Source organism: Carcharhinus amblyrhynchos, chromosome 4, assembly GCF_965287045.1.
Source record: "Carcharhinus amblyrhynchos chromosome 4, sCarAmb.v2.hapA, whole genome shotgun sequence".
In the NCBI taxonomy this organism is placed as follows: Eukaryota; Metazoa; Chordata; class Chondrichthyes; order Carcharhiniformes; family Carcharhinidae; genus Carcharhinus; species Carcharhinus amblyrhynchos.
Genome location: NC_137327.1, coordinates 49,960,618 through 49,976,114, shown reverse-complemented (window position 1 = coordinate 49,976,114; position 15,497 = coordinate 49,960,618). Strand labels below are relative to the sequence as shown.

Sequence of the window (15,497 nt, the reverse complement as noted above, 5' to 3'; positions counted from 1 at the left end):
ATTGTCTTTTTGTGTGTTGGGAGGTAGGGATAGGGAATGGGAGTTGGTTGGTTGCTGATTGGTGGGAAGAAATCACTGTTACTTCACTTTGTAGAGATGTGCAGGATCCAGGCTTGTGGATTATATCTCTATTTTCACAATATCAGGCCTGGGATTATCCAAGCAAGACAGGTATACCTGCATAGAATGAGGAAATCGAAGAATAAGATGAATTAAATGGCTCAAGCACACTGAAGATGGTTGGGAGCAGGTTAGTTTCTGGTGTTTCAATGAATACAGTAAGAAGTCTCACAACACAGGTTGAAGTCCAACAGGTTTATTTGGTGGCAAAAGCCACTAGCTTTCAGAGTTTTGTGAGGTTTAAAGAATGACCTGATAATGGCTTAAGATTGTGAAGAGTTAAGAAAGGGTACAGAGTGAAAAATCATTTCCACTCATTTCTTCCTCACATGACGAAGGGGCAGCCAGCACTCTGAAAGCTAGTGGCTTTTGCTACCAAATAAACCTGTTGGACTTTAACCTGGTGTTGTGAGACTTCTTACTGTGTTTACCCCAGTCCAACGCTGGCGTCTCCACATCGTTTCAAAGAATCACAGAATGTTAGAGTATAGGAACTGCTGACCATTTAGTCCACCAAGAACATGTAGGTGTTTTTTCTCAAATTCCATTTGAGCCATTTTCTCAAATTCCTCTTTTTTACTCTTCGTACCCTTCAATACTTTTCCTCATCAAATGGCTAATTTTCTTTTGAAATCAATAAACTCTAAATAGTAGTTTCTGGCAGATAATTTTACATTCTAACTTGCCTCCATGGAAAGAATTTCCTTTTCTCTTGAGATTATTTTAAATTTGTCACTTCTCTTTACCTTTCCACTGGCCAATGGAAATGATTTTTCACTCTGTACCCTTTCTTAACTCTTCACAATCTTAAACCATTATCAGATCATTCTTTAAATATCTCACTCTGCTAAGTCAGTACTACCTTTTTAGGTTTTCTTCTGAATTATAAATTCTTTGACCCTGAGAAGATCGTGGTGAACCTACACTGCTGCTTTTCTGTTGCGTTTATATCTGTCCCATAACAAGGTTCTCAAAAGTGCATCATCTGTTAGCTTAACTAACAGCTGGTAATGCTCTTACTAAAAAAAACCCCACAGAAATAAAAGATTGTTTAGCTGATGTTTCACTTTTGATCTAAAGAATATATAAATTTAAGCAAAATATGGTTACTGTTTCATTAATGTTTTGTTTGTGAATCTTGGTGCCTGAGAGTCTGGATGGGGACTAAACAGAGGCTGGGCAGGGATTTTTAAGGCCTCTGAATAGAAAAACATAAGAACATAAGAAATAGGAGCAGGAGTAGGCCAGCTAGCCCTTCGAGCCTGCCCCGCCATTCAATAAGATCATGGCTGATCTGTCGTGGCTCAGTTCCACATTCCCGCCCTCTCCCCATAACCCTTAATCCCCTCTCTTATCAAAAACCCATCAACCCGCGTCTTAAAAATATTTAGCGAGGTAGCCTCCACCACTTCAATAGGCAGAGAATTCCAGAGATTCACCACCCTTTGAGTGAAGAAGTTCCTCCTCAACTCCGTTCTAAACCGCCCCCCCTTTATCTTGAGGCTGTGTCCCCTAGTCCTACTATCCTTTCTGAGCGGGAAGAGTCTCTCCACCTCTATCCTATCCATTCCATTCATCATCTTATACGTCTACAACGTTTAACTGAATTATCAATTAGAGGACTCGTAAAGGTGATCTGTTTAGTAGAAGTGCTACTGGAAGACTGAGTTTGTTTGTTCTGCAATTGAAGAATTTGAGTTTATAGTGCTATTCTCAGGGACCAACAAAAGCTTGGTAATAAGCATCAAGTGAATGCTCAGCAATTCACTGGAAGAAAACCATTTGCAACTGTGCCACTCCCCAACAAGAAACGTTTGTATTGAGCTCGTAGTAACTTCTCACTGGTGTATGTTTCTGTAAATATATTGCTGGGTTAAAGAAATAGTGGGAATTGTTTACTTGCTATAATATAGCTCATTTTTCTGGTTTCAATAAATGTTATTTTAATGGCACAGTGGTTAGCACTGCTGCCTCACTGCACAAGGGGACGTGGATTCGATTTCCACCTTGGGTCATTGTCTGTGTGGAGTTTGCACATTCTCCCCGTGTCTGCATGGATTTTCCCTGGATGCTTCGGTTTCCTCCCACAGTCCAAAGCTGTGCAGGTTAGATGGATTGGCCATGCTAAGTTGCCCCTTAGTGTCAGAAGGACTAGCTAGGGTAAATGCATAGGGTTATGGGGATAGGGCCTGAGTGGGATTGTGGTTGGTGCAGACTTGATGGGTGGAATGGCCTCCCTTGCTGTAGGATTCCATGAAAAGATGGCATAGATTCTATGTTTTATTCTTTGTATTAAAAGTTCATCGGCATACTCCTATGAATTTGTTCAGTAACTTATCTCTGCATTTCTAAACAAAAAGTTAGGATCTATCAAACCAGATTTCACTCTGAGATCTGTCTTTCCCAGTATCAACAGCAGCTGGGATCATAACACTTCACAGATTTGTGACATTTTTTTTCCCAGTTACAATAATAAGTAGAACAAGTATGATAATCTTCTGAATTCCCAGCGATAATTTTGTATACGACCAATTTGAGTATATTTAAATATGTCCTGTGGGTGTTCACTGATTGCAACTGTGTTTAATGACTGATACCTCAGCTGGTGTGATGGAGGGATGGGTGGAGGGTGCTGATGCTCCGTGCAAGGCAGAGCCTGTGGGAGAATGAATTTTTGGATTCATTTAGCCTCAGGTAGAGAAAATTTTGTAAGGTAATGAAGTGTCCCTTGAACAATAGTTCCCATATCAGATGCATTTTACTTTTAAGCCAAAAACAAAGCAAGAGTTGGTCAGATTGCTTGAATTCTGTGTAAGGTTGCAGAAAGATGCTCTGATTTCAGTTGCATATAGGACAGTAAAATAGCTAAAGACTCAGACCAAAAGTCTGAAAGCTTAGATTCACTTGATACTATGTTAGTTTAAAGCAAGCCCTGTATAGAGTGTCCTAAAGTGCCATGATTTCATTGTGCATTAAGTAAAACTTCTGCGGAGGAGGGAATTCATTTGATTTATTATTGCCACATATATTGGGATACAGTGAAAAATGTTATTTCTTGTGCTGTACAGACAACGCATACTATTCATAGAGTACATAGGGGAGAAGGAACGGAGAGGATGCATAATATAGTGTTACAGTTGTAGCTCGGTTGTAGAGAAAGATCAACTTAATATAAGATAGATTCATTCAAAAGCCTGATGGCAGCAGGAAAGAAGCTGTTCTTGAGTTGGTTGATAAGTGATCTCAGATTTTTGTATCTTTTTCCTGATGGAAGAAGGTGGAAGAGAGTATGTCCAGGTTGAGTGGGGGTCCTTGATTATGCTGGCTGCTTTTCTGAAGTGTAAACAGAATCAATGGATGGGAGGCTGGCTTGCGTGATGGACTGGGCTATGTTCACAACACTTAGTAGTTTCTTGGGGTTTTGGACAGAGCAGGAGCCATACCATGCTGTGATACATCCAGAAAGGATCCTTTCTATGATGTATCTGTAAAAATTAGTGAGAGTCGTAGCTGACATGCCAAATTTCCTTAGTCTCCTCAAAGTATAGGCGATGGTGGGCTTTCTTAACTGTAGCATCAGCGTGGAAGGACCTAGACAGGCTGTTGGTGATTTGAACATCTAGAAACTTGAAGCTCTTGACCATTTCCACTTCATCCCGGAGTACGAGTTTTTGAGGAGTATGTCTTTTTGTGTCATGTGTTTTCTCTCGAGTTTGACTTCAGAGACACAACCAGCATTGTCACTGCAGATAAAATTGCAAAGTCACAATTAAATATGTCATCACTTGAGTAAGGACCCAATGATTAACACTGGCTGTACTGACCTGGTATTTCTGTGCACTAAGAACATTGTTTATATAGACCACAACAATCTGTTATTGCAGATATCTTCAAAGATTTGTTAGCATTAATATGTAGGAAAACATTTTTTAAAAAATAGCACATAGTTGTCTATTATAAACCTGCATCATATGTCTGAAAAGAGCCAATCCAGCACAGATCAGGGACTCAGCCTTCCATATTTGCATGGGCCGTGACCCTGCCATAAAATGCAGTGACTAATGGGAAACGGGACATGGGGGTGAAATGCCTGCCATGTCCAGTTCTCGACTTGGCTAGTTATTTTGGGATTTGTGGAAACCATGCATGGTAGATTGTTTAATACGTTACAGGGTAGCATCAAAAATCTTTTTTCTAAACCATTGTTAGAATAAGGTTTCAATGAAATGCGTTTATGTGAATGTTCTACCTAAATGCCATATGATATTGTGATTTGCTGCCTTTTAGCCTACTTTGTAGGTTTAATCTTGAAGGATTGCGTATATAGGTCAATAAGTAGCTGTGATCAGTGGTTTTGCCCATATGCTGATTACATAATACACCACTCTGTTGGTACAACTCTCCTGCGTAATAGTGTGCTAAATCTGTAAACCTACACTGATGCAATATATATATAGGTAATACTGCACTGCAGATGTCCAGTCCATAAAATAGAGGAATATTTCTCGCCAAGCATCTTTTGATTTAAAATCAGAAAATTTGCATTGTTTCAAAGAAGAACCGTATTAGACTCAAAATGCGAACTCTGTTTCTTTCCACAGATGCTGAGTTTTTCCAGCACTTTCTAAAATAAAGTTTAAAATTAAGCATTGTCACCTGGTTTCCTGTTTTCAAAATGAAGTTTGAGTTGTAATATGTGGAATGCATTGCTGCAGCTTTGTCATTAAAAGAGAACTGCCATCATGAACAAACATTTTCCCTATGTTAGAAGCATTGGGTATGAACAAATATTCTGAAGTGTCACTTGACAACCATCAATGATATTTGTATAGACATTTCTGAGATTAAATTAAGTGAAATCCATGATTACGTATTATACGTGATTGTGAAAACACTGGTCTGAATGAACCAAATGGCCTTTTTTCATTTCATGTTTTCCTACAGCTGTTGAATCCTTATGAGAAATATAAAGATAATTCAAGTTGTAGTGTTTAGTTATTTCAGCCACACACACACAAGCTTTCAAAATCAGATGAGTTGTTATTTTGCATGGTGTGGTGACAACTTATTAAGGTTTTCATTGGCAGCACAATAAATCTCAGCCCTAAAGCCATGTTTCCAATTCCGTCACACCCCTACCTGGTTTCCATATCTTGTAAAAGTTGACTGTCCTGTCTAGAAAGATAAATGATGCGTATTGGAATTGCGATCCATACCTTCTGGGCCCCATCTCCGGGTAATCAGTGCTGGGACTTTTGCTGTTTGTTGAAATGGTTTGGAGGAAAATGTAACTGGATTGATTGGTAAGTTTGCGGACGACACAAAGATGGGTGGATTTGTGGATAGCGATAAGGGCCAACAGAGGATACAGCAGGATATAGACCAGTTGGAGATTTTGCGGAGAGATTGCAGGTGGAGTTTAATCCGGACAAATGTGAGATAATGCATTTTGGAAGGTCTAATAGAGATAGTAAATATACAGTAAATGGCAGAACCCTTAAGAGTATTGATAGGCAAAGGGATCTGGGGTGTACAGGTACGCAGGTCACTGAAAGTGGCATTGCAGGTGGAGAAGATAGTCAAGAAGGCATACAGCATGCTTGCCTTCATTGGTCGGGGCATTGGAACGTCATGTTGCAGCTTTATAGAACCTTAGGCCGCATTTGAATATAATGTTTAATTCTGGTCACCACAATACCAGAAGGAGAGGGTACAGAGAAGATTTACCGGGATGTTGCATGGTATGGAGGGTATTAACTATGAGGAGAGGTTGGAGAAACTTGGTTTGCTCTCAGTTGAGCGATGGAGGTTGAGGGGAGACCTGATAGCCTACAAAATTGAGAGGCATGGACGGAGTGAATAGTCAGAAGTTTTTTCCCAGGGTGTAAGAGTCAATTACTAGGGGGCATAGGTTTAAGGTGCTAACAAGACTTAAAGGACATGTATGAGGCAGATATTTTTTACAGAGTAGTGGGTGTCTGGAACTTGTTGCTGGGGAAGGTAGTGGAAGCAGATACGGTAGTGACTTTTAAGAGGCGTCTTGACGAGTACGTGAACAGGATGGGAATAGAGGGATATGGTCCCCGGAAGGTAGGGGGTTTTAGTTAAGTCAGGCAGCATGGTCGGTGCAAGCTTGGAGGGCCGAAGGGCCTGTTCCTGTGCTGTAATTTTCTTCGTTCTTTGTAATAATTGCCTGGGGGGTTCAGACTTCAGTTGACCAATTGCAACCATTCAAAGATATGATTTAAGCCATGAACTTTGATTGTTACCAAAGAAAAGTTAGAGAAGAATTAAAATCATGGGCCGGATTTTACAGCCTCACTTGTTCCAAAGCTATAAAATCCTGCCTGAGGTCAACGGACCTTCCCATGCTCTGCCCTTCACTCACTCTGATTCTCCAGCGGGTGGAGAAGTAGCATTCCAGCCCACATTTAACTTCTGGGTAATTATAGTACTGACCATCCCTCCAGCACTCCCCCATTGACCAACCAACTCCCACCAAGCATCTGACATCCTCCACCTTAGAGTAGCTGTTTTTGTGATTTTTATATATATATCCCCAAGGAAAATGTTTAATCACAGCACGTGTACATGCATAAAACTGCTACGTGACAACTTCCAACATGTTATCCATTCAGTCGTGCTGAAGGATGATGGAAATTTATTTTAAATAATCGGATAGTGGTAGCTAAATATACTTTGTGGCACCAAATCAGACTTTTTTCATGCTATTTGCAGTTTGGTTTGTATCTGGAGTTGTGTTAAATGCCAGTTCCAGTATTTATTGCAGCATATTGCACACTGTCCATTACTGAAGAAATTTATGACTATGATTTATTTGTTAGATCTGTACATTTTAAATTATTCAAATTTTCTTTCTTCCCCTCAGCTGTATAGATTCATGGTTTGAAGTGAACAGATCATGTCCAGAACACCCTTCAGACTGACCTCTCCTGGCCTGCAGCTGCTTATAGCCTTCTGTTAAAGGTATGACGACAGATTTGTAAATTAAACTTTGCACTGTCATGACATGACAAAAAAAACTGTTCAGTTTACCAATATTTTCCCAAACGACCCAGTGAAAATGAAAGGATGCTTTCCTGAAGGTGACATTTGAGCAAGCTTGGGAAGTGCTGGTTTGGATTATGACTGACATGAGATTAGTTACAATTGACAAAACATGAAGAAAAAAAGTTCATGCTTGCCAGCAGTATAATATATCAACAACTGAACATTTATTTGCTTTACTCAAATAATCCTCAAACAACGTCTTGTGGGTAAGCACTGCTTTTGACTCCTAACTTGGAAATGACCATGTCAATACCTAGAAGGTTCTTTAATACTGAATTAGTGTTACCACGGGGCTTGTAAAGACTTTAAGAAAAGTATAAAAATGCCTGGGCTGCTAGGATAATTTGTCAAAAATAGATTTTCCCCCATAGCCAGTATTGGCACAGGGGTTTAGAGTCTAGAAATAAACAGCACAAAAACAGGCCTTTCAGCCCAACTCATCCATGCCAACCAGGTTTCCTGAACTGAACTAGTCCCATTTACCTGTGTTTGGCCCATATTCCTCTAAACTCTTCCTATCCATGTACCTGTCCAAATGTCTTTTGAATGTTGTTATTGCATCCATGTCTACCACCTCCTTTCACAGCTCATTCCATATACACACCACCCTCTGTGTGAAAAAGTTGCCTCTTCAATCCCTTTTAAATCTTTCTCCTCTCACCTTTAACCTGTACCCTCTAGGTTTGAATTGCCCTATCCTGGGGGAAAGACCTTGACTATTCACCTTATTTATGCCCCCCATGATTTTATAATCCTCTATAAGATCACTCCTCATCCTCCTATGCTTCAGGTAAAAAAAGAGGCCCAGCCTATCCAGCTTCTCCTTATAATTCAAAACTTCCAGTCCTGGTAACATCCATGTAAATACTTTTTGAATCATAGAATCACAGAACCCTACAATGCAGGAAGAGGCCTTTGGCCCATTGAGTCTGCACCGAACACAATCCCACCCAGGCCCTACCCCCATATCCCTACATATTTTACCCACTGATCCCTCTAACCTAAGCACCTCAGGACACTAAGGGACAATTTTTTAGCATGGCCAATCAACCTAACCCGCACATCTTTGGACTGTGGGAGAAAACCAGAGTACCAGAAGAAACCCATGCAGACATGAGGAGAACGTGCAAACTCCACACAGACAGCGAGCCGGGAATCAAACTCAATTCCCTGGAGCTGTGAAGCAGCAGCACTAACCACTCTGCTACTGTGCAGTCCGGTATGGTACTACTCCTACTTTGCACCCTACTTCCACTTTGCACCCTACTTCCACAAGGCTGTCCTCGCCTCCTTTTGACTGCTGGGTTTTCTTGAAGCCAGAGAAGTACAAATGGCCAAGATTAAACTTGGAAGTTTAATATGAGACATGCATCCTCATTATTTATCTAAATAACTAACCCGCTTCCTGCTGCTGTTCCACCCCCATTAAAACAAAGGTAGACAGGCTGGGGTTATGTTTCAGATTTTGAACATCCCATCCAGCTCAAACCCACCCAATTCTGTGGTTAAAATTACTGCCAATATGTTAGAAATAGCCCAATAACTTGAGTATGACTCCAAAACCAAACAAGATTTGTATCTTGTCAAACTAAATTAAAATGACCAAAATCTGGGGATGGAGCAGGTTGGAGGGGACTTAAGGGGGGATATCTGATTTTTAAGTATATCTAAACAGATTGTAAATTAATTTTTTTGCAATGGCTCTTGGCTTTGGGCTTTTCTGGTGATTCATAATGCCTTAAGTATCAATTCTCACCATTTTTATCAGTGCAGAAATTAGTTTTGTAAATCAGTGTAACACTTGATGAAAATTGCAATGAATCATCAAACCCCTAAAATGTTTGCTGCAGCATTTGAAACTTAATAGGCTATGTGCTGCATTCAGTTGGGTCAGTCAGTTAATGGCTTGCTCTATTGATTGCTTGGTACTATTAATTCCTTGCACAGCTCTCACTGTCAGTTTGCACCAAATGATATAATGAGGGCGCAAGAGAGATGCACACAGTAACGCACCCTCTAATTTTTTTTGTAGTGCTTGGCTAACTTGTTTAGATGAGCACAGTTAACTTTAAAAGGCAAACTTGTGTGCAACCAGTTTGGGAACCTTTGTGAGGGAACAATGGTCCATGTCGTATGAAATAACGTTTTCTATTTTGTTAATTCAGACTAATGTGAATTAGCTACAATTTATGCATTGAAGAATATATTTGCTCAGTGTATTCCTATCTGGCTAGAATTCTGCAGAAGCAGATGATCTACTTGGTCTAAGTGCTGTCGACATTGTATCTGGATGGATCGCTTTGTGAATTGCTAATAGGAAACCAGTATTGATTGATTAAGAACACATGGATGATTACAGAACTGCAGTATTTCACACATCTATACACCTTGAGTTATGTCCTCCACACTATTGTCTTTGTACCCCCATTTATTCCTTGATGGCGATTTTAAAAGAGTTCTTCACCACTGTTCTTCCAAATCAAATCAAAGTGAATGTTAAGCTGGCAGTGCTGATTGAACGTACTGAATGTGAAGGCAGACTCACTTACAGGTTTGAATGTTCTGCCATCCTCATACTGAGATCTGAATTTAAATGCTGCCACCTTGAGGTGGCACTGAGCAGCTAGTTTGAGAATGGGTGGTAGATGAACATTGGAATAGTGACTCTTGTCCTCACACGTACTTCATTTGAGATCTGTGAATCAGCAGCCTATTATGTCAACTTTGTGGAGAAAAGGGTGAGAAAACAAGGTTTAATTAGAAGAAATCTCATTTTTCAAAGAAACCTCATCATTCAAATGCGTGCTCATTTCCAATGCAGTTCACTTTGGATAAGTTGACTAAAGGCAATTAATGAGCCGAATTCTGTACTTCTCTAGATTGTGATTTGAATCTTTGAATTAAATATTTTCCGATCCTCTACAGCTTTTAACTTATTCTCCTACACTCCCATTATTCACTCCTCCTCAAGCACTTTGGGCTCCAGTAAATCTAGACTCTCATTTTCAAATCCTTTCAATGGTTCAATTTATCTGGCAAATCTCATGCTGACCCATACTCTCCATTTCTCGGGGCCTGAATTAGTGGGTGCTTCCCAATTATTTCTGTTCCTCTGTCAAGTCAAAGATTGACAAAGAAGTTGATAAAGAAGGGTAGGAGAAACTACGAAGCTGGGCTAGCACTTAATATAAAAAAGGATAGCAAGAGTTTTTATAAATATATAAAAAGGAGGCTGGCTAGGGTGAACGTTGAACCCTTAGAGGATGAGAGGGGGGACTTAATGGTAGGGGATGGGGAAATGGCTGAGGTCTTGAATAACTTTTTTGTTTCGGTCTTCACGGAGGAGGATGTGAATAATTTGCCGGGTGTTAGCGATGGAAAGGTGGTAGGACTGGAGGGTCTCAATGACATTATTGTTACTAGAGAGGCGGTGCTCGACAGACTGGAGGGACTGATTGTGGACAAGTCCCCAGGACCGGATAGAATGCATCCGAGGGTTCTGAAAGAAATGGCGGAGGTGATAGTGGGTGCCTTGGTGGTTATTTTCCAAACATCGCTGGATTCCGGGAAAGTGCCAGAAGATTGGAAAGCGGCTAATGTTAACGCCGTTGTTTAAGAAGGGTGCCAGGCAAAAGGCAGGGAATTATAGGCCGGTTAGTTTAATGTCTGTTGTAGGTAAAATGTTAGAATCTGTCATCAAGGAGGAAATAGCGAAGCATCTTGAGGGGAATTGCTTGATAGAGCAGACGCAGCACGGTTTCGTTAAGGGGAAGTCGTGTCTGACAAATTTATTGGAGTTCTATGAGGATGTGTCTAGGGCGGTGGATAGAGGAGAGCCGGTGGATGTGGTCTGTCTTGATTTTCAGAAGGCGTTTGACAAGGTACCTCACAAGAGGTTATTGCAGAAGGTAAGGGGGCATGGAGTTGGGGGTAGGGTGTTAGCGTGGATAGAGGATTGGTTGTCAAATAGGAGGCAGAGAGTGGGGGTTAATGGGTGCTATTCGGATTGGCGGTTGGTGACTAGTGGAGTGCCCCAGGGGTTGGTGCTGGGGCCTCAGCTATTTACCATTTATATAGATGATCTGGAGGAGGGAACCGAGCGTATGGTGTTGAAATTTGCTGATGACACCAAGATTGGTGGAACGGCAAATTGCGCGGAGGGTGTGGAGAGTCTGCAGAAGGATCTAGATAGGCTGGGTGAATGGGCCAGGAAATGGCAAATGGAATTTAATGTTGGCAAGTGCGAGATGGTCCACTTTGGTAGGAATAATGGTAGGAAGGACTATTACTTAGGTGGCGAAAGACTGCAGCAGGCGACGGTGCAGAGGGACCTCGGGGTCCTTGTACATGAGTCGCAAAAACCCAGCCTGCAGGTGCAGCAGGTGGTCAGGAAGGCGAATGGGATGCTGGCCTTCATAGCGAAGGGGATTGAATATAAAAGTAGGGAGGTCTTGCTGCGGCTGTATAGGGCATTGGTGAGGCCGCAGCTGGAGTACTGTGTGCAGTTTTGGTCGCCGTACTTACGCAAGGATATTTTGGCCTTGGAGGGAGTGCAGAGGAGGTTTACTAGGCTGATACTGGAGTTGAGGGGCTTGAGCTATGAGGAGAGGCTGAATAAACTAGGCTTGTACTCGCTAGAGTTTAGAAGAATGAGGGGAGATCTCATTGAGACGTATAAGATGATGAATGGGATGGATAGGATGGAGGTGGAGAGGCTCTTCCCGCTCAGAAAGGACAGTAGGACAAGAGGGCACAGCCTCAAGATAAAGGGGGGGGGGGCGCGGTTTAGAACGGAGTTGAGGAGGAACTTCTTCACTCAAAGGGTGGTGAACCTCTGGAATTCTCTGCCCGTTGAAGTAGTGGAGGCTGCCTCGCTAAATATGTTTAAGGCGTGGGTTGATGGGTTTTTGATAAGCGAGGGGATGAAGGGTTATGGGGAGAGGGCGGGAACGTGGAACTGAGCCACGACAGATCAGCCATGATCTTATTGAATGGCGGGGCAGGCTCGAAGGGCTAGATGGCCTACTCCTGCTCCTATTTCTTATGTTCTTAAGTCCTATCTTTCAGTCACCGTATCTCTGCCCATTGCGATTCTCAGCTGCTTGATATTTTTTCTAATGTGCTTTCTCTTCAAATATTACTCCATTATGTTCAGTCATTTTCTGTTCAGTGTCTGCCTCTATATAAAGACACATTTTGCTAAGAGGAGTGATGTATAAATGTAAGACCCTGAACATATGTTTCCTGTGCACTCAAAATGAAATTGTTGAAAAATGAGAAACATTGCAGTGATTTTTTTTTTCCTAAATAAATCCTGTCTGTCAAGTGGTTGGTAAGTAGTTATTAATTATCCATACTTAATTTACATTTTAAAACATCACATTTGCAGTTAGTCATGCACAAAAGGCAGAGAATGTCACACAGCATGTGAAGGAGAAAGACAAGTTAATGTCTCTAACTTCGTTGTTTGAAAAAAACATGCTCGAGAAAACCCCATAGAAAATCCATAGTAAATGCAATGGTAGTCTTCCTCCGTTGCTCATCATAAGACCAGCCCAGTCTGGCCAGTGCCTGGATGTGGTGTGATCTATTACTTTGCTTTCCATTGTTAGCTTGGTGGAACTAATAAAAAAAAATTTGCCAAAATCTCCACATAAAATCTAAAGGTACACTGACCTGTTAGTGGTAACTGAGTGAAAAGAAGTGACTTGTAGAATACAGTGCCTGAGAGTGTGGTGAAGGCAGATTTCCAAAGGAATTTTGATAAACTCCTGAAGCGAGGAGGTTTGCAGGGCTACAGGAAAAGGGTAGGATTGAGAGATGGGCTGAATTACTCTTGGAGAGAGCCAGCATGACCACAATAGCTGAATGGCCTCCTGCTGTGCATAACCACGCTATGATCCTAGGATTTGATTTTCAAAGACACATTCAGTATTTGTTGAGGGTCAAATAAGAAGCTTTTTTAACAATGGGTTTTTTTTCCATTATTGAGGGAACAGTGAGGAGGTTGCAGCAAAAGCTGATGAACAGTCTAATCTCTAGTAGAATAAATTCAGAATCTGGATAAAAGAAATGTTAAGTTGATACTTTAAATTCCTAACTTTGTTATTTTAGCTATAATGTTTTGTAATTATTTAACTTTGTCCAAATTACATTTTGTGTTGGAAAGTTCTGCCTAGACTGCGGTGGTGTTTAAGGTGATGCTTGTACCACTTAGAAGTGACAATAAACAACGATTTTTTTTTCCAAGATGGGTACAAATCTAGGTTGTTTTACTTATTCTCTGAGTTGGAGATAACTGGATTTATATTTTAGTGCATTCACATGAATCAATGATGTAGACGGAACACTTGACCAATTAGCCAGCCAATCTCATTGTAGATAGTGTATTCTTTACATTGATGCATTAACTGGCTGTTTGTTTCATGTGAACACTTAGTGACAGCAAAGAGTGCCTATCGTCGAGCAACATGGAAGAACTTGCAGGCTCATGATTGCCCTGTTTGGCCATGCTACACATGCTTTTTTCATGACCATCAAATCCTGAAGTGGGACTTGAACCCAAGTCCACTGGCCCAGAGGTAGGGATGCTACCCATTGCATCACAAGAGCTCATGTTATCCAGTTGAAGCATCAACACAAAGAATACACTATCTATAATGAGATTGGCTGGCTAAATGGTCAAGTTTGCCGTCTACATCATCGATCTTGTAGTTGCAGGAGAATCTAGATCAAAGGTACAACTATCTCCTATGTTACTGTGCCTTTAAAGTCTGTTCTAATATCCTCAAACTATTTTTTGAATCGAGCAACAGGTAGAAATTGTAATTTCTTAAAGTATATGATGCTTTTTAAATTGTATTTTTGTAGCCATTTTAAACAAAGCTAGCTGCAAAATGTCTCTGAGAGGAAATATGTTAGTTTAACGTAGGTCACAGTTTCTGAGTAGTATGTAGCAAGCTTTGACTTTGTTTTTTTTCTCCTATAGGGCACTTGCTCACTTTGGCTAAACCCTTACGTGGAGGTTAAGAATCTGATACTCTCGGAAGTTTACCTTTAGACTGAATTCCAGCAACCAGTTTTGGAACAAGAGAAACAAAAAGCACCAAATGATATTTCTGCATCCCAAACTTGGATAAAGAAGGAAGTATGGGAAGATCACCAGCTGGTAGATCGATCAGATCAGCCCCAGAATAATGGAACGACTGATTCTATTTGAAAAGACTGTACAGAAAAAAGGGGAAAAAAGGACTAGCCAAATAGAGCATGATTGCTTTTTGGGTTTGAGAGTGCTGTGCAAAGTCTCGTCTCTGGGATGTGATTTCAAGGTGGCAACCACAACAGGTTATAAAAGCAAAGGAGAGTGGAATTTCACATATGTTGACCAAGTTCTGAAAATGCCAGAATGTAAAGCGTTGAGTGTCCGTGGGCTTGTAGTTGTGTCCATGATGTGTTTACACAGTGTTCAGTGTAGCCAGCGTGTTCTTGCTGATGTGTGTACAGACACGAGCACACTCCTGGTTTTTTCCATCCCACTTTGTGACAGATGTTGCCAAAAATTTAACAGAAACAGACCTCCCTCTTGTATCGAAAGGATCTGTTCCTTGTCGACAATTTTCTGCCAGAAGCGCTCTCTCTGCACTAACATTTAAACCTGGAATTCTGTCTTCTTGAGCTCTCAGGCTCAGTGCTACAAAATGACACAAGCAGTCTAAAGAGACAGTTAAAAATCTCTCTTTGCCCTCCACCCAAGGCCCTTGTGGGATTTTTATGGCTGCAATTTCCTCTAGAGACTAGTGAATCTGTCCTGCTGTTAAAGGTATCAATTTTACTTCAGCTTGTTCTGTAGCCTGAATGTTCAGGCTGTTGTATTTATAACAGCTGGAGAAAGATGCTCCCTTTTGTTTGTCAAGGTGTTTTGATATGGTGTACCATCACGATGTTCAATAAACTATTGAATAAGCATTTACATTAATTTGTGCTAGATAAACCGAAAGAGTTAAGATTTCTGTTTTCTAATTTTATTTTGACAAACATCTTCGCACACAAAAAAATTACAGCATGGTGTAAAGATTTTTTTACTACTTTGGTTGAAGTAGGCTTCTAGTAAGTCTCAGGAAATGCAATGGACCTGCACGTGACCCAGATGTGGGTAGTTTTCCACTTTCTTTAGGGACTGCAATTATTTTGGAAGGCCAGTTTATAGCAGCAAGGGCTTTGCGATGTTTGCCCAGAGCTATGGACTGTTGCTACTATTCAGTGATGTGTTTACAGCAACTGCAAGTTGACAGGGGTAACTTTAACTA

The 15,497-nt window shown here is 40.9% G+C and overlaps 1 protein-coding gene across 1 annotated transcript in view; it reads left to right on the top strand.

Annotated features, from left to right (window-relative positions):
- Positions 1-15,162, top strand: part of znrf1 (zinc and ring finger 1) — a 244,674-nt gene extending 229,512 nt beyond the window's left edge. The window contains exons 4-5 of the mRNA XM_080187130.1: positions 7,010-7,107; positions 14,180-15,162. Coding sequence (XP_080043256.1) covers positions 7,010-7,067 — 58 coding nt within the window. The 3' untranslated portion in view covers positions 7,068-7,107; positions 14,180-15,162. The remainder of the gene's footprint in view (positions 1-7,009; positions 7,108-14,179) is intronic.
- The last annotated feature ends 335 nt before the right edge of the window (positions 15,163-15,497 follow it).